General features: G+C 42.8%; 1 protein-coding gene across 4 annotated transcripts; it reads left to right on the top strand.

Annotated features, from left to right (window-relative positions):
* Positions 1-1,952: 1,952 nt before the first annotated feature.
* OSR2 (odd-skipped related transciption factor 2) lies at positions 1,953-9,940 on the top strand. 4 transcript variants are annotated; one of them, XM_059165940.1, is made up of 6 exons: positions 1,953-2,342; positions 5,026-5,840; positions 6,162-6,346; positions 6,436-7,204; positions 8,275-8,374; positions 9,142-9,937. In XM_059165940.1, the coding sequence occupies exons 2-6, from the start codon at positions 5,440-5,442 to the stop codon at positions 9,322-9,324; spliced, it is 1,638 nt and encodes a 545-aa protein (XP_059021923.1). In that variant the 5' UTR covers positions 1,953-2,342; positions 5,026-5,439; the 3' UTR covers positions 9,325-9,937. The 4 variants fall into 4 exon arrangements, with proteins under 4 accessions (XP_059021923.1, XP_059021924.1, XP_059021926.1 ...); XM_059165941.1 differs by having other exon boundaries at positions 1,955-2,342; positions 9,224-9,924; XM_059165942.1 differs by lacking the exon at positions 1,953-2,342 and having other exon boundaries at positions 5,250-5,840; positions 9,142-9,940.
* The last annotated feature ends 9,982 nt before the right edge of the window (positions 9,941-19,922 follow it).

Genomic DNA, 19,922 nt, shown 5'->3' with positions numbered 1-19,922 from the left:
TGCGGAAAGAGGTGCAGATCGTGCCTGGTTAGAAATTCTGTCCACCCCGCAGGAAAAGCAGACGGTTCCTCGCGCACACACGTACAGGGTGGGAAGGTGTGAAACCTGCCGCTGGGAAGTTGCTTCCACTTTGGAAGAGGAAATACGAAGCGTAGAAACACTCTTCAGGTCACCACCCCGCGAGTGTGTGTCCTAGGGATCTGAAAGAAGAGAAAGTTCCCTCCAAATTTTCCAAATTGAGAAAAGCTGCGGAAGGAATGAGGTGGTTAGAGAGAGGGGACCACAGGCATCCCGGTAGTTGGAGCTCAGGACTGAGCGCTGAAATGAAAGCACCCCTATAGAACCCACTAGGGAAAACCTGTTTTGTTTTGTTTTTTGAAACCCCTGAACTCTTAGGCATTCTGCTACTTCCATACTGTTTGTCAAATCTGCTTTTTAAGCATTTAAATACTGAAATATATTAAACACGAGGGTCTCCATCCCAAGCTCACTTTTTAACCTTCGAGAACTGAAATTGGAAAGAAAGGAAAAAAGGATCTACAATCCCTGGATTACCTTTTACCAAAGGAACGAAAAATTCTATCCATCTGGGCATACGTAAAATAGAAGGAATTGTATATTAATAAAATAATATCTCGTAGCTTCTGCTTGGCTCAGCAGTCACTGGTTAACCTTTTGACAAGTTTTAGTCTTCTGCTTATATTCATCCACTACCCCCGCATGATGAGATTATTTTAATTGTCCTTTGGGGCTGCACATCCAAAACCATCTTTTGACGGAACACTTATATTGTACAGCATTTTGGCTGGAAGATTTGCGCCCCTCAAAGTGTGAACTTGCCAGGGGTTAACGCAAATCCCCTCTAGTGACTCGTCTGGGACGAAGGGCGTTTTGCTCAATGTTGTTCTATCAGTTCTCATCTGGAAAGAGGCTGTTAAATGAGTGTGTCATTCCCTTTCTGTCACTTGATCACCCTACTTACAGCATAGCTGAAGTGCGTTCTGCAGTTAGACTCACACAGGACCAAGCCTTTAGAAGAACCTGTAAAATGTATCTACACCAAATTCGATTACCTTTCCTCGAGACTGAGCAATGAAGTGTTTCTTTTTTGTTTTTGTTTTTTGTTTTGGGCTGGGAATGGAGATGAACATGTTTGAGAAGCTACAAGAGAATTTTCCTAAAATTTTAAAATGACTGTTCTTCACCCATTCCAGATGGAGTCTTTATTGTTTGCCAATGGTTTGCAGATGCCCACCCTTTGACCAAGTTGATTTACTGCTTATTAAATGTACCTTGACTGAATAAACCTTAAATGTTGGAAGAAATTTCTTCTGGGGGAATCCCAAGTATGTCTTTGCAGTAATTACGGAATTAGTCAATTGTCACCTCTAAAAACAAACTTCGTTTTGAAAACAGCAAACAAAAGCAGACTGCAGATATTGTCATAATTGACAAAAAGTATGTACAAAGCTGTATTTAAAATTGAGGGAAATGTGATACATTTTGGAGAATCCAGTCTAGCACTGATTGACTTTACTGTACGAAAAAGATGGTTATATTAAACGTGTTAAGATGTGGAAATTAAGCTGGCGAGAGCGTCAAATAAGACTACAAAATGCTCCTTGGGTTTCTCTGCAGGGTCTCAGGAAGCAGAGAACCCGCTGTTCAGTTTCTAACAGTATAAGGAAAAGTGGCACCGAGAAGGAAAAGGGGGTGGGCTTTGCTTATGTGTGAGTTTTGAACTGAGTCACCTTCGGCTCATCTCTGGAGCAGGGAAACCTCGAGGAAACCTGTGCCTTTAAGACTCAGTTGCTATCCAAACACAAGTAAACAGAGTGGACCATTAGCGGGCGCCGGGCGCGGAGGCGGAGCCAGGCTCCGTGGGCCCCGCGCTGCCGCTGGACGCCCGCGCGAAGGGGAGGCGGGGCTGCTACTAAAGCCCGGGACTCCTAGCCGCGAGCAGCCTGGGGAGGGACGCGGGCGGAACAGAGCTCGGAGCGCTCGCTGCCGGAGGGTGATGGCCCTGCGAGACTGCGGGCTCCGACCTTACCCGGAGTCGGCGGCGAGAGGCTCGCGGAGGCGCGGGGTTCCGGGCGAGCGCTGAGCTTCGGCTCCAACAACCCCCGAGCTTTACCAACTCCACGTCCAAGGACCCGGACGAAGGCTGGGATCCGCTCTCGCTTTTGCTGCTCGCCGTCCTCCAGATCATGTCCGCGGCTCCCGGGATTCCGCTCGGAAAAAGAAGTTTGCCCCGCGTGGACCCAATGACCTTTCCGAGCTCCGCGCCTCACCACCTGGGCCGGGTCTGATCGGCGCTGCCCGGGCGGACCCTTCAGAGGGAGGTGAGTGTCCGCTCTGAGAAGGAGCTGCAGCCGCCTTAAGGAAGAAAGGGTGCAGGGGGTGCAGGGGACACTCAGCTTCTCGGTCAGGCGTGCCGCACGTTCAGAAATTGTGAAAAGAAATCGTACGGATGCAACCTTGGGGCATTGTGTTTCTCACTGTATCGGATCCCCCGCGCTCCACTCCCGCCTAACACTTAAGGACACACACTTTTATGTACTGTTTTTAGTTTTGTTTTGCGACATTTAATCTAAGCATTCAGCAAGGCTTCTTATAAAAGCTGATCGACGTATGCTGAGATAAAACTCCCTGATCCCGTGGTGTTTCCGACGGGCCGTAGTATTCCTGGTCCACCCGTCCCGGGGCAGGCGTGGCAGCGCAGCGCAGCGCCAACGCGCCGGGGCTCACACTGCCTGCCTAGCCGGCGCGTTTCAAGAAGGAAGTAATAATAGTTCAGATCTAGGTAATTTCTTCAACCTTGTTGCTGGCCTTTTGATTTCCCCCTCCCACCCTCCAGACCTAGGGCGAGGGGGGGTGGGATGCAGAAGGCAAATTCCCCTGGGGTTTAAACTCTTAGATTCTCGAGTAAGTGCTACAGAGAAAGGACTGGTGTTTGCAGGAAGGAGGGAGAAAAAGGTGTTTGTGGAGGGAGCGCGAGATCTGTCTCCCTACCTGTTAGCAGAGAACAAAAGAGGGTTGGCGTTTCCCGCAGCGAAACGGCACAGACAGCTACTTTCTCTGCTGAACGAACTGCAGTCCCGAGCAGAACAAGAAAATTACTCACGCAGGGGGAGCGAGGGAGCTGAGAGAAACAGAACCCAGATTATGCGGAAGGCATCTTAATTTAATTAACTCCTTGGGAAGGCAGAGGCGCTGCGAAGGGGCAGGAACTTCGCGGCCGTTTTCCTCTGTTCACCTGATCCAAGCTGGCCATCATTATTACTTTTTAAATGATCTCCTTAGATCTACTAAGACTTTCGCTCGGATTTATGCAAAATTCCACTGTGGCTTGGGCTGAAATTCAGCGAGTCTATGGATCCATCAGTCATTTCTCTCACACCAACCACAGGTTTTAGCAGATGACCCCTGACTGTATATTATTTTTAGATAACTCAGTGTAATAACAGCATTACCAAAGAGCAAGACTCTATCAAATTACCGCGTACCTTTTTTTCTTCAATGTTTTGAAAGCTTCACTGAACTGAAATTAGTTATGTACACTTCTTTTTTTTTTTTTTTTTTTTTTTACTTGTTGACAACCAGTGAACTAAATTTTACAAAACTTCTGTATATGCCTGGAAATCCCTATGAAGAAGACTGATGAGAGAAAACTAGTCTCAGTTCCACTGAAATATTAATGTCTTCATTGGTTCCTTCCTTGTAAAATTAAAAGTAACCAATGGTCGGAAAAGGGGTAGTGGAGAATTGACAGCAAAGGATGATGACCGCTGTTATTGCCTGAAACTCAGTGTGGGAATTACATGCTCAACTCTAGACAAAACGAAAGTACTTTAGATCTTTTGCGTGGACTTAAAATATCTTTTGACATACATTTCCAGCAACTCAGTAGAAGAGTGGAAATCTAAATTCTGTAATTATTTATGGCAAAAGTGTTTGGTGAATATTTAGAGTTGTTCTATTTCTAAAAGGGTTGAAGTCACCAAGGATTTGCTGTTCCTCTATGAAGAAGATCTCTGTCCTGCAAATTAAAATGAAAACTTACTATGAGATACACTTTTGTGCCACTTTGAGCTGAACTGTAATAGAGTTGCTAACTTTTGTGTTATAAACCATTTGAAGAAAAGGGAAGGGAGATGGCATTCAACTTTCTGCTGGCAGAATTAACATGTAACGTTTAGGGCAGATTTCACTTTGTGCACGTAAAATGGAAATCACAGGTGGGATAGTCCTCCAATTGACACCCTCTCCCCCCAATCCCCCCATAACAGAGGTAGGAGTCATACTTTGCCTCCTGTATTTATTTCTAAGAAATCTAGTCTGGGAATATACCCAAATATTAATTTCAGTTTCCTCTCTATGGGGGAGACCACTTTTTAACTCTAGGGAGAAGATAATATTTTGACTCTCCGGAAAATCCTCATTACACAAAAAGAAGGAAATAAAAGCATAACTTACTATTTTGATGGAAGAGGGAATAATCAGATAGATTACCAGGAATGTTGGTACCTTTTTTTTCCTGCCTTTCTAGGAGGGCTTGAGGGTTGCCACTGAACAAAAATGAATCGTGATTTGTGGTGGGAAAATTTATTACTAATGGAGGTTTACAGTTTCGGTTGAATGGTCTGACTGAGCCCCTCTGACTGTTACACACCTCTCATTAACTCCCAGTCTGAACTCCCAGACCAAATACCACGAGGCAGAAGCGGTTCATTAATAAATCCCTGTCTCTGAGCATTCCAAACAGAAGAGGAGGGAGAGAAGGTGTGAGCCTCACTGAGAGGACAAAATTCTGCCTTGTCAGAGCGCTGTGTCATTAGCGCGGTCCCCCAGGTCAGCCCTAGGAGCCCCGGGCAACACTTCACAGCGCCCTATAGAAGATTCAGACAACTAAAGGGGTAGATGATGAGGGTTAGAGACTGGACAAACCTTCCCACCTTCCCGCTGGGTTCAAAAGCTAGGCTGAAAGGTCTTTGGCTCTAACCGGCCTGCCGGCCCCCTTTCCAGGGAAAGCACTTAACTGTGAGTCCCGCACCTGGGGAGCTGCCCTCAGAGGCAAGGCCCAGGTCCGCAGTGCTGGCAGAACCATTGCTAAAAGGCAGCTGAAGTGGGCAAAGGTGGGCCCACCCTGAATGCAGGTGAGGTGTCCTGGGGAACCTGGGTCTGAAATCAGACCTCTCTGTTGTTATTTGGGGGGCAGAGAGATGCGAGTGCTTGCACCCTGCTTAGGCCCCAGGCCGCCCACGTCTCGGAGCAGATCAACGACCCTCCTCCTGGCGGTCAAAGACGCACTGTACCTCCTCGAACGATCGCTGTGGCTCCTTGGCTGCCCCTTTCCTGTGCCTCCTCAGGGCGCCTACTCGCCCCTCCACTCCTCTCTGTTCTTCCCCGGAGGCCTCGCCGGTGCAGGAGCGGCTCCTAATGCCAGGCTGGGAAGCCGCTCCGGCCTCCCGAGAGCTTGGCACTCAGTCTGGGAGAAGGGGTTCGGGCCTCAGGGAGGTTCTCCGCCCACCCACCCCTATTCCACACCACCGCAACTCACCCCCTGGGAGCCTGAACCATCTGGAAGGGATCTTGGTGGGGGGTGGGAGGGAACGGCCCCTGGGAAGGAGGAGGGGGCAATTCCAGGCTGAACCCGGCCCCCGAGGTGTCACTTTTCTTTCCTGTGGCCCGTCACCGCTGATAAATGGGACTGAGGCAGAGGAAGGAAAAAGAAAACCTCCGAGGTCAGCGCGGGGCGAGACTGGCCCCTCCGAGGGCCCGAGGGCCCTGCAGCGCAGAACGCACGGGGGCTGCGCTGCGGCACCCGCGGCGCAGTGGGGGTAAGCGCGGGAAAGGCGACCGCGGGGAGGGGCAGCGGGCTGGGGGCGCTGCAGGAGGAGCAGCCGCAGGGGGCTAGGAGGGACCCTCCACGTCGTTCCCCTGGGAGCTCGGAAGCGCCCCGGCAACAGAGACTCGGCCGGCTGCAGGCCTGCGGGTGCTGGTGTCACGGCTGGCCGTCGGGTTTGCCGGAGCTTCTCCGCACAGGGTGGGGTGGTTGGGGTGAAGTGGGTGCTGCCTCTGCTGCACGACTCCTCCCCGCCCCCCCCCCCCACCTTTCTTTCTCCCGTTCCTTGCGTGCTGGCATTCCGACCTTCCTGTAGGCGCCCACATAAAGGCTGCTGGGGTGCGGGGCACCCGCTCGCCAGAAGGCCACTTCCTGCCGCGTCTGACACCCTGGCCCCGGGGCCGAGCTCCGTGCTGACTCGCCTGGCAGGCGCTCTGCTGTTCCCTCACCACTCCTTTTGGGGACCCCGGAGTAGAGTGGGGAGGAAGACTTTGAAGGAAGGTGTGGTAACCCTTGCTGGCGCCAAAGGGTGGGCCGAGGGGGCTTAGATAATAGTCACAATTCTCCCTCTCTTCCCCTGCCATTTTTAGGGTTTGCTCTGCGTGCTGTTGCCTCTCTGGGTTTTCACCGGAGCCCCACGCCCACCTGCCTCCGAGTCCTGGAAGAAAGGGGCGGTTCCCTCCGCCCCCCAACCACCGGGAGAATGGGGAGCAAGGCCCTGCCGGCGCCCATCCCACTACACCCGTCGCTGCAGCTCACCAATTACTCCTTCCTGCAGGCCGTGAACACCTTTCCCGCCGCGGTGGACCACCTGCAGGGCCTGTACGGTCTCAGCGCCGTGCAGACCATGCACATGAACCACTGGACACTGGGGTACCCCAACGTGCACGAGATCACCCGCTCCACCATCACCGAGATGGCGGCGGCGCAGGGCCTCGTGGACGCGCGATTCCCTTTCCCGGCTCTGCCCTTTACCACCCACCTCTTCCACCCCAAGCAGGGAGCCATTGCCCACGTCCTCCCAGCCCTGCACAAGGATCGGCCCCGTTTTGACTTTGCCAACTTGGCGGTGGCCGCCACGCAAGAGGATCCCCCTAAGATGGGAGACCTGACCAAGCTGAGCCCGGGGCTGGGTAGCCCCATCTCAGGGCTCAGTAAATTGACTCCGGACAGAAAGCCTTCCCGAGGGAGGTTGCCCTCCAAAACGAAAAAAGAGTTTATCTGCAAGTTTTGCGGCAGACACTTTACCAAATCCTACAACTTGCTCATCCACGAGAGGACCCACACGGATGAGAGGCCATACACGTGTGACATCTGCCACAAGGCCTTCCGGAGGCAAGATCACCTGCGGGATCACAGGTGAGGTGGGGAAAGAGGTTGGCCTTGAAAGGGAAAACGACTTTGGCCAGAGTACTGAGTCCTGAGAGACATTCCAGGGTCACTAAAATCCCCTCTGAACTAGAATATATCCCCAAAGGCCCTCCCCGGCCAGCTACAACTAATCCCGAACATTTACCTTTTTTCTCCGCTGTCTCTTACCGGAGTCCTTGTTTGGAATGCGGGAGGGCCTTTTCTCATCCTTGGACAGTTGCAATCTTGTGGGTTAGTCTTGGTCCTGAGATCTGTTTCCCAGTTTTCTCCCAGTTGCTGTTGGGGAGGTGGAGAGGGTACAGCCCAGGGACCCCAAAGACCTCCCCATGGTGGGTATTAGTCCAGGTTGCAGTCAGACCATTTCTAATGTTCTCAGGCCATCTTCACTGGGTTCCCTCCCTTCACTATCTCCCCACCCCCAGGTGCACCCCAGAGCCTGCCAAGGCAAACTTTATTTTATTTTATTTATGAGGGTCTTGAGATCACTGAATTTAGAAACAGCTCCCCACAACCCTTCCACGACCTTAAACTCTGCATTCCTAAACGGCAACTGAAGAAATACTATAACGTAAGTGTTTTCATTGGGTGAAAACCTCCCAGGAGAAGGGCTGGTTTATCTTCTCTCTGGACTCTGCCTGCTGTTCCACAGGGTTAGAACTTCGGTTGGGATCTTCCTTGGCTATTTAGGGATTTGCTAAAAATCAGTTGCCCTGAATTCCACCTTGCCTAACGTCCTGATTTGACCAGTTTAAGTACCAAAGAAAGCCGAAGAGACCAGGAAGGACACATTTAGCAGGATTTTGAGCTCCAGAATACAGCCAGAGAGGGCGATCAAGTGTAGATAAAGCCAGCCTTCGGTGAATGTTTGGAAGAATCTGTTAGTTGAGGTTAACCATAAACAGAATTACACAGGGGGGAAAAAAACACAATCTGAAAACATAAATAATGGGACTCCCGTTTCTTTTGTCTTTTCACGACTTCCTCTTGAGTAACTGTCAAAAGAAACTCCTCACCGTGGTCATAAAACCATTTCAATGAAACCTTATATTGATTTACAGGTATATCCATTCCAAAGAAAAACCTTTCAAATGTCAGGAGTGTGGGAAAGGATTTTGTCAGTCTAGAACTCTAGCAGTTCACAAAACTTTACATATGCAGGTAAGTTTGTTTTCTTGTTTAAAGACAATGGCTGGTTTCGTTTTATGATTTTTTTTCTCCTTACGAAGGTGTTTCATGGCAGACTCTTTCTCTTAAAAGGCTCTGTTTAGATTTAGCTTTCTAGGTGGGGAAAACAGCACTCAACTTTTTTATAATCCCCCCCCCCAAATTTAATCTTACTTAACACAAAACATGATTATATTTTTCTTAAAGAAAAGACCATTCTCTGTATTCTAAATCCTAATTTTAGAATTAATTTTTCCCCCATCTGATCTGCCCTGCATTTAAAGCTTTTGGGAGGAAATAAAGGTAATTTTGATAATGGAGGCATGGTGAAATCCCATATGCTCTTTCTCCCAGGGGCCTCATAATTTGTAGTTTTCTGAACATTGAGGAATAGTTTAATTTTCCAGCAAAGAGAAGCCTTATTGCCCGGGAGAATGTCGTTCCTTAAGAGAGGATTAGAGTTTTTCCTTCCTCCTTTTCCTGCCTGTGACACGGTGATGAAATGTAAAGACCTGGAAATCACAAAGCCCACCGGGGTGGCCACCAGCAGTTATCAGTGTAATCGGGGGCCCCTATGTGTGCCTGCGCCTGTGTTTTCGCGATTGGAGGATTAGGAGCCAGATTTGTTCCTGCAAGTCCCCTCTTTTGTTGTCGTGCGCGTGTTATGTTAACGCTTGTGATACCGATAAGACAGAAACTATTGAGAAGGGTGCGGTGGTGGTGTGAAGGATTAATCCTTTGCTTGCTTCACATCTGAACAGGAATCTCCACACAAATGTCCCACATGTGGAAGAACCTTTAATCAGAGAAGTAATCTGAAAACTCACCTTCTCACCCATACAGACATCAAGCCCTACAGCTGCGAGCAGTGCGGCAAAGTGTTCAGGCGAAACTGTGATCTGCGGCGGCACAGCCTGACTCACACCCCGCGGCAGGACTTCTAGAGAAGCCCAGGATGTGTCCCATGCCGCCGCTGCTCCCCTCCCCAGACACCTCTCCACGCCTCTCACCCAGGGGTTGCACCCCCCAACCCCTTACAGACCCCAGCTCTTCCCCTGCTGCAGCCCTACCTGCAGCCCCGGGGAGTTAACCCTTCTTCTCGAGGACTGAGAACTGTAGAAAGCCACACAAGTACATCCCTTCACAAAGAGCATATGCTAGTTCTTGTAGATATTCACAGCTCATTTTAGAGCTCTGTACATAATGTCGTGGGTCTTTGTTTTGTTGTTTTGTTTGTTTTTGTATCTTGTTGGATGCACCTAGATATGGAAAATGGAAGCCAAATTTATCTCTAAAGAGTGTATTTCCAAAATAAAACTCCTTGTTTGTTTCAATATTTCTGCAAAAGTGTCTTGCTATTTAACTGATGCTTCTCCTCTGGGTTCTGGAAGAATAGGATACCTCCAAAATATTCAGTATAGAGGGTGTTCTCTATCCCTAAGTTTTTAAAGTAATACTTTTCACAATTCTTTTACTGAAGCTTCAGCTCTTCCCTCTCTGTATTGTGGCATTTTGGAATTAGATGGTTTGGAATTGGAATTTTTGTTTTTCGAAGATATTAAAATTGATACCCTTAAGGTTTTATTCCCCTTTGTTTATTCTAATTCTTTGTGGATTATTCCTTCAGATAAAAACAATATAATGATCATTGTTAATAGCACCCAACTCCAAGACTGCCCTGCCTGAAAGCACAAGGTGAGAAAAGTCCCTGACCTAGTGTCAAAGTTTACGATGGACAACTTCTCTTACCATTAGACTTTGAACACTATGATTTAGCACTATAGACAGTGACTTTATCCTGGTTTCAGGAGAGAAGCCTAATAATCCTCCTATAGAAGAATGCAGGAAGGTACAACCTTCAGAAGATGGCAGTTAAGAGGAGAAAAGAGGAACTACTTAGCTGTGAAAATATTTTTTTCCTAGGATAGAGATGCTTTCTTCTAGAAGGTTCAGCTTTCTCTGCAAAGCAAAGTGAGTTGGGTCACTTGCAAAGTCTCTTGTCACTGGTTGGCCTTCGACCCCTGGGAAAATGCCAGAAGTATAGGTACTCTGTATAGAGCTCATGGCAAGCATATAATAATCTTCTGAGGCATTTCAACCTTTCCCAGATGGTTCCTGGGGAATGTGACACTAATATCATGACAGACAACCTGGGTAGGATTTAGGTGGAAGGTTTTGGACACAGATAAACTGTAGTACTAGGCAGAGGCTGGAAGGGAAATAACTAGAATTAAAGGAAGAACATCAGAGGAACCCATGGCCCAGTAGCCTAGTAGGTACTCACAGGCTTAATACTGAACAAAAGGGTGAATTAGGTACTCTTGGATTTTTTTTTTTCATTTTTATATTTGTGTTGGATGGCATGTTTACGTTTAGGGTAACATGTCCTATGTTTGTACTTTAGAATTCTCCAGAACGGTACATGGGGATTTACTTTTTTTTTTCTTTTTTTAAGATTTTTATTTATTTATTTGACAGAGAGATCACAAGTAGGCAGAAAGGCTTCCAAAAAGAGAGAGAGAGAGAGGAGGAAGCAGGCTCCCCACTGAGCAGAAAGACCAATGTGGGGCTTGATCCCAGGACCCTGAGACCATGACCTGAGCCAAAGGCAGAGGCTTTAACCCACTGAGCTACCCAGGTGCCCCAGTAAATGGGGATTTAAGGACTAGACTCCAAATTTTCACCAGTGCCTTTTTCAGTACAGCTTACAAAGAGATTTCAAAAAGTGTTCCAGATTCAATGCTTACTCTGTTCTCAGGGGAGCTGGCTGGAAATCACTTCTGCTTCTCATGAGAGATGTATTCTTTCCAACAAAGTGTCCACTCACCAAGCCTGTGTGTCTAATGCTCACACAAATGCATTTCTTAACATGGGATGGGCCCAGACCTTCACCAAGGAGAGGGGGCAGGGAAGGAGTGTGAGGGTGCATGTGTGTGTGGTATTTAGAGGACTGAAATTCTTGTTTGTTTTCTTGTGTTTGTACAGAATTAACTCAGTGACCTCCCTACCTCTACTCTCTCAAGATCCTGCCCACCTTGGCACAGAAGATCTGAATACTTTAGGGCAGGGTTACACATTGACTGTCCCTAGAGCTCCCCTAATCCTGCAGGCATTTTCCATATAGTCAGTCTCGCTTCCCCACCCACCCCAACTGACTGCAAGCTGCAGAGTTCCATTGCACAGGGTTCAGTCCAATTATCAAAGGCCCCTGCTCACTATCAAGCTCAGGCATATCCGTGAAGTCACTGTCACAAGGATATGTACATCAGAATACGGTTCCTCCGCATTTACTTTAGTTGAAAAAATGGGAATCCAAAGTGAATGAGGAAAAAATAAATTGGAGAAAGCAGTTCCTACTCCCAGATACACACTATTTCACAAGTTAACATGAATTTGTTTATACCGTCATTAATTTAACAAATACACCTTTTAGAATCTTGACTAGTTAGAAAACTTAAACATCTAGGGTTGCCTGGGTGGCTCAGTCAGTTAAGTGTGTCTGCCTTCAGCTCAGGTCATGATCCCAGGGTCCTGGGATGGAGCCCCACTTGGGGCTCCCTGATCAGCGGAGAGTCTGCTTCCTTCTCTCCCTCTATCCCTCCCCTCAACTGGTGCTCTCTCTCCCAAATAAAAAAATAAAATCTTCTAAAAAATCTATAACAGGGCTTAATTTAATAGCTCCCTTCAATCTGCACTCTTATAGCCAGCATCCATCTAGACTTAGAAAGTGATCTAAGTGAACACGCTCTTTCCACAAGTCGTCATGATCTCAGGGGAACTTTTGAACAGTGGGCTCCTTCCTCTGCAAATTCAGACTTTGTTTTCTTCTTTAGAATGTTCAAGTATGCAGGAAATGAATCTTAAGTGAGAAAACTTATAAGGTATCATAAGGGAAATGGTATTTGGTAGCTTATGAAATTAATCTACTGAGGGTTCTTTTGGTGGGTTTTTGTTTTGTTTTGGTTTGGTTTGGTTTAGAGAAGAGTCATTATTTGAGTTTTAGATTAGCCTGTGTTTTCCTTACACCATCTACCATGGTCAACTCATGAATCAATACTCCTGGCTGGAGACCAGGAATGGGAAATATCACGAGTCATAACCACAGTGCTGAAGAACTTCATGTACAGCAGTTAAGTATTGAGCTGTGACTTTAATCTTATTTTGCAATCCATGTGTGAGATTTTAAAAATAACATCTAAAATTTATTATATTGTAATCAATAATTAATGTGAAATTATGAATGTGTATTAGGAGCTCTTATTGATGCTAGTATTGAAATGTAGGTCTTCAGAGTACTAGTGCTTTATAATTAATTGCAGTAATTAAAATTGCTATTTTGCACAGGCATATCCTCTTTTTACATGAGGAAGCTTTCCAAAATTTAACTCTAAGACAAGTAAATGTTTAAAAAGCAAACAAGTGTAAAATTTCCAATTATAAATAGGCCTGGTCACTACTAGCGATGAAATCTGAAACATATACTGGAAGTTTCTTCTACTGTTCATTTGTCAGATGTTAGCATAGATATTTGAACCTTTTCACTTAAGTCATGTTCGGTCAGGTACCCTTGCCCTAGTTTTGATTCTGAAGGCACTTAGGACATTACTTCTTGAATACTGTCAACATGATAGACTATATGCATTTGGATTAAACAGAAGAGAAACTACAGCAAATTTTAATACGAGAAAGGGTATTGCCATGGCATAACGGGCTAACTTTCCTATTTCCAAAGTAATTTTCATATTATTATAATAATAATGAAAGACAAAAAAGATTGATGAAACCATATAACATTGCAAACAGGAATAACTTCTGTATTTTGGAGAATTATTTGTGTTCACCTTTATGAGTATATTATGTCGAGACTGTATTTCCCAATTTTTCCTTCAGAAATGTAACTTTCCACTGACAGCCACCTCTGCTGACAGCAATGAGCAATAAAGGGAGTGGAGATTCAGAATGATTCAGCTTTGATGACCTGAGCTATTTCAAGTTTATTCCTGTTTCTTTATTGCTTGTCCCCTTTAACACAAATTGTGTTATCATCTAAGCTATATAACTTTTTCTATATAACTATCCAAGGCAACAAATGATAGTGAAAAACTGTAAGTAACACAAATAGCCTACAATAGGAAACAGTTGGGTAAATTATAATGCTGTATTCATTATGTATAGCATTATACTAGTTATACATTAGGCATATACTCCACTATTAGGTATAACCTTCTATTGCAAACAGAGAGTCTGACTAAAGGGGGCTTACACAATAGGGGATTTATTTTCTGACATTACAAGGAATCTCAAGGACGGGTCCAGAGATGCATAATTAATTGGAGTGACAAGATCATCCAGAGCCCAGTTCTTACTTCTCTCGTCTTCCATCTTTGTGTGTAAACTGCCTTCCTTCATGGCCATGAGATAGTTCCAGCAGCTCCAACCACCCGTTCTGGTGCTTCCTTTTCACACATACTTCATAGGCAGAAAAAGGATTTATCTGTCCTTGTATTACTTTTTCAGAACTAAGGATCTGGCATAAATCCAACCTGTAGGGTTGCCTGGATGGCTCAGTAGGTTAAGCATCTGTCTTCCGCTCGGGTCATGATCCGGGGTCCTGGAATTGAGTCTCTTATCTGTCTCCCCACTCAGTGTGTGTGTATGTGTGTCTGTCTGTCTGCTTCTTCTTCTCCCTCCACTCCTTCCCCTCACTTATTTTCTCTCTCTTGCTCTTTCTGTCTTTCAAAATAAATCAATAAAATATTTTTTAAAAATCCAACCTGTAGACTTGCCCTCACAGCTTATTGGTCAAAATTAGGTCAGCCTGCTCCTCCCTCAGCCGATCACTGACAAGGACAATAGAATTATCCTATGATTGACTTAGGCTAAGTAAAACTCATCTTCTAAGCATAGAAATGGAGCCAGCCTTCCCTGAAGCCCTTGACTGCCTGAAAAACAAACCAAACAAACAAAACAAAAAAAAAACCAACACCACACACACACACACACACAAAACACCCTGAGTTCTGTTAGTAAGAATGGAGAACTGAGTATTGCGAATATTAAGCAGATGTTAAAAATGAAGTTTCTATTGATTATCTTATGTTAGCATATGCTTATGTTATAACAGAAGGGTATTTGGTAGCATATACAATATTACCCAAACTGTATAAACAAAATCTTGAAAAATCTAAGCGGAAATAAAGACTAGCAGAAAATACACCAAATTGTTAATAACAGTTATTCATGAGTAAAAAACTAAGGGTGTAGTTTTCTTCTCCTTTTCAACTCTCCCACAATAGGCATGTGTTAATTTTCTAAAGGAAAGGGTCATAAACATTATTTTTTTTAATTCAAGATAAATTCTTTGTTTCCCCACTATTTTTTTCATCTTGCTTTATTGCCTCTGACCAGCCCCTTTGCTTGTCTCCTTTCACACACAACTGCATATACCCTCTTACTTCTCCTAAACCATTTCTTTACTTGATTCACATCCTTACTTTCTAGTTCCTTTTCTTTCTTCTTTGATTTCTATTCAAAACTCTTTTTCCTGTTGTTTCTCTTTTCTTCTTTAGGTTTCTGTACTCTGGTTGGTTGTTTTCTTCCTTGTAAGAGCGTTAATAATTCTGGCTCAATGTTCCTCCAGGTGTGATCATTAGAATTATCCAGGGTACTTGTTTCTGGGCTCTCCTAATCCAGTGGATGACTTGGAATTCCTGGTGATAAAGACTCAGGACTCTGTATTTTAAACAAAGCCTTCAGGTAGTTCTTATGTGTAACGTAGACTGAGAACTTCTGCCTTAGCCTTTGACACCATCATTCCCTTTATCTTATCCATCAGCCATTTACTGTGTGCCTACCGTAATAAACATTAAACAAATTTCAACCCACTTTACTTATTTACTCACTGTCCTTGAAGTGGTGAAATTCTCCTCTGCCTTGATTCTTATTACTCTTCCATGGTCTCTCTGTGTACTTTTCTTTTCTATTGTTGCTGTCTCCAAATTAGATTTTTCTTTTTCCCATTAATAGACATCTTTGGCTTTGGTATTTTATATCTTTGTTCTTCTTTGTTCTCTTAATCCACTTGCTAATTTAAAGAGGCAGGAGAATAAAGAGAATGAAATAATCCATTAAGATGAGAAAATCACCGAGAGGTATTCTCTTTTCCATTAGTAGATTGAAATATCGTCACTAAATGACTTGTTACTTCAGCTTCTGTACAAAGAACATTAATTTTCTATGATTAATGCTTCTGCTGAGGTGTGTGTTTGTGCTGGTTTTAAGATCAGAGCTAAAGAAAGTTTTTTAGATTACTTATATTATTATGACACTTCAATTTCAAAGCAGGTAGCCATTTTATGATGGAAAAAGCTATGGACACGAAGTCAGAAGATGGATTTAATTTTTTTAAGGTCTGGAATTGTTTTTGGACAAAACATTTAACATCTTCGAGACTCAGTTTCTTACCTGTAAAATGAGAGTTTGTACTACATAATAAGGTCTTCTCCAGCTTGTAAAATTTGTGTTTCTCATTGAGGTAAGCATAAATGCATTGATAGATAAATATTTTACTTCACAAAAGCTAGAAAATGCCAAGAAATCATATCATTTCTCTCCATTAAATGTTATTAACCAAGTAAAAATAATGTAGGTTTCCAAATTAATTTCTACTTCAAACTGTCATAGCATCTGTTTTCTAAAACTTCTGAAATTTTAGGGGCTCTTTGGGTGACTGTTGGTTGAAAGTAAAGTTTTTTCATTGAAAAGAAGACGTATTTCTTTATAATTTTCAGTTGATGAAAACAACCATGCTTTTTGTAAAAAATTCAAACAATATAGAAGTATAGAAAGCAGAAGTCTCTTATTCCCTCACACCCACTAATGACCCTCTTGTTCCATTTCCCAGGGGGAATTTTTGGTATGTCTTTCTGGACATTCTGCTGTTGATATGCAAAGGCAAGTGTATATGTAAAAACATAATACTATTTTGCAAACTTCTCCCCACATACACTTAAAAATAAAACAATATATATTGGATCTTTTCTCCTATCAGCATAAGCAGATATTCCTCTAAGGTAAGGAAAAAAAAGTCTAAAGACTTCTAAGCTTGAGGATTAATTCTTTTCATTAGAATTTAACATAAGAAATAGGAAAACTATTCTATTACTGAAATTATTTACAAAATGCTAACTTTAACTGACAAAACTTTAGTCCCATATCTTCATGACAGCAGCTGAGAGAGTGCCTGAGGGTTTTGAAGATTCTTCAAGGTGTGTCATATTATGGTTCACATCAGTGCACACTGATATACCTCCCTGGCAAGAACTGAAAGATACAGTTCTTAAATCCCCTGGTGACCCATTATCCATGGATCATTGACAAGATAGAATGTAATAGCTCCTGTCTTTTTACCAAGGTAAACTTCCCAGTGAAACTGTACTGTTCTTGCCCTGTGTCCTTTATTTAAACAAACAAAAAAATAATCTAGAAAAAAGAAACTACATTAAGTAGGTAATACAAATGCTCTCATAGTTTTTATTGTATTTTAATGTTGATTGAATGAGGAAATATCTGTTAAAATATAGTAGCTGTTTAATATAAAGTCCAAGACAGAAGTTTTTCCCACAACTTGGCTTTCCAAATAGATCATCTGAAATTCAAGGCTAATGAATTGCACAAGATCCAGCATTTATTTATTTATTTATTCATTCATTTCCTTCTTTCTTTTTTGTAATTTGACAGAGAGAGAGAGCACAAGGAGGCAGAGCAGCTGGTAGAGGGACAGGAAGAAGCAGTCTCCCCACTGAGCAAGGAGCCCGATGTGGGACTCAATCCCAGGACCCTGGGATCACGACCTGAGCCAAAGGCAACCGCTTAAACAACTGAGCCACCCAGGTACCCCAAGATCCAGCATTTGGAACATCAAGTTTCACTAATAGATGTTTTGCCTATTTAAGGCAAGTAAGCAATTGTTCAATTGGCACTATGGAACAAAATTGAACATTTCCCATTATTTTGCTCGGGTCTAAAAAGTCAGTACTTCTCTATCCAAAAAATTGTTTCACTTTTGAACTGGCCCATCGTCCTAAGCTCTCAGCGACCCATTCACAGACATCTGCAATGTTTACCATGTGGCACTGTGTTTTTGCAACATCACATATTGACAGTGATGTGTTATAAATATAATGTGATGACAGGACCTGGTCATGTTTTTATGTGGTTCTCATCTAGATCCTGTCTGAAAGTTCCTTATTTTATGTTAATCTTCTTGACTTCTATAAGGATTCTTCCCCAATTCTATGGGTTTAGAGTTAGAAAATGTTAGAAATAGAAAGATGATGCTCTTGACAATTTGATTTCCTGTCCAGGTCACAGAAACAAAGGAAAAGAAAAGGAAAAAAGGCAATAACTTAACCAAAAAAACAAGTTGCAGAATGGGCAAGTATGTATCATTCATGTAAAGTTTGAAAGCATGATATAAGGCTTATATAAATATAGTAAAAGTACAAACCATTCTTGGAAATAATAAACATTAAATTCTGGATAGTGGTTATCTTTGGGGAGAAAGACAAAAGAAATTAGAGAATGGTACACATGGAAGGGGGACTTCAATTGTATTTACATTTTATTGCTTAAAGACATCTGAAGCAAATATTGAGATAGTTAAGGCTTGACAAAGCTGAGTGATATGTGTAGGGGCTTATTATATTCATCTCTATACTTTTCTATATGCTTAGAAATTTTCATAATAAGCCTTTTTTTTTCCAAAAAAGAATCTTATTTTAGAGCTTAAAAGGACTTTAAGAACTATTTAAGATTGATATTTAATGAGCAGCTTCTCTGTGATGTTAGAAATATACTGGTTTACCAGAGAAACAAGTTCTCTACACCCTTGGAGATATATTCTACTTGGAAAGAGGCTACATTTTAAAAAAATGTGAATACACAAAAAAGGATATTGATTAGGACCCCAATTGAAGATGAGACCGTTGAGGTAAAGAAAAGTGAAGTGATTTGCCTGAGATTCAAGCCTGTTGTAGAGTCTTGCCTTCCCAAATACCTATATTTCTCCCTAACTTAATGTTATTCTAATTATTGATGGTGTTAGGCACAAACACATTGACATTGTCTCACACTTGTTTTGTAGCCATCTCTAATTAAGATATAAGATAAAAATTACAAATGTGTCAAATGCTTAAACTTAACTGAATAAGCTTTAAAATTATTGAGTATTCTTGATATGACATTAAATTTACACAATTTCTTATTAGGTAGGTCAGCATTTTCTTCATTTCATGGGTGAAGAAAGAGATGAATGGGGGAGTAGTCATGGAGTGAAGTAAATTGCCTGAGGCTCTATAGGAAATAAAATGACAGGTTCTGGATCAGAATTCACAAAGCTGACTAATCTAATGCAAAATCTTGAGTACCTTTCTTTCTGATCTTTCCTTTCAGATCACTGTGCCTTACTTCCACACATTCCTGTAAAGCCAACACAATTCTTGAAAATTGTAAGAGCCCATAACATTAATATCTTGTCAGACAAATTGAGTATTTTTTCACCTCAGAGTTGCAAAATCCTATGATATAATAAAAATGTTTAACATAAGTTTTTGTGTCCATCTAAGTGTGCAAACCCTTCTCTCCAGATGGTCTCAAAGAATGTTCAGGGAAATAATTTCCCAGACTGCAACTATTCTATTCAGAGCTTTGAAGACAAATATCAGGTGAGCTTTTATCCACTGTTGGCAAACAAAGGGAGCAGAAGAACAGAATGATTATGGTGACCTAAGCTACTTAGATGGTGTTATGGTATCCATTTTACTTATAAAATCCTAGCATTTTAAAAATTTCTATTAAAGAAATTGTCTTCATTTCTATTAAAGTAATTGTTTTAATATTATGATAGACAAAAATGATTGTTTGAGCTTCTTTCTGTATTCATTTTTTTAAGCTGTCCTTTGAAGAAATGAGGTCCTTATGGAAAATTATTCTGAGCAGAATTTAAATATTAAACATCAGAAGATAGTATGGCCTAATACTATTCCTACAGGAATTTATCAATAGACTTTACCCCTGTGTACTACATGTTTACTTACAAAGTTGATTATAGGTTTATGTTGTAAGTGCTTGATATTGACTGGTACAGGAACACTCCAGAATTACTTATCATCTTCATTTTCCAATGAATTCTTTCTTCCCTTGGTTGATGTGTGAAGCAAGGCTTCTAAGGACTTCTTCAGTGTCCTTATTAAGAACATCTGTAAAGAGCATCAGAATGAAGTGTTGAATTTCACCCATTTGGATTTCATTAAAGTGTCTATAGTTGTCAAGCATTTAGAAAGTCAAGACACTAAGAGTTTGGGGTTTGACCCAAAGGAAATTGGTCCTCATTTTAAGGCTAAACAGGAGGGATAACTGAGCCAAAGTTTTTTAGGTTTTTTTTTTTTTTTTTTTTTTTTTTTTTTTTTTTTATCATTCCTTTCAGATACATGCCCCTAAAGACTGAACATTTATTTTTTTTTTTTTTTTAAAGATTTTATTT

This window comes from Mustela lutreola, chromosome 3, assembly GCF_030435805.1.
Source record: "Mustela lutreola isolate mMusLut2 chromosome 3, mMusLut2.pri, whole genome shotgun sequence".
In the NCBI taxonomy this organism is placed as follows: domain Eukaryota; kingdom Metazoa; phylum Chordata; class Mammalia; order Carnivora; family Mustelidae; genus Mustela; species Mustela lutreola.
Note: the sequence above shows the minus strand (reverse complement) of the source record. Positions and strands in the feature narration are given on the sequence as shown.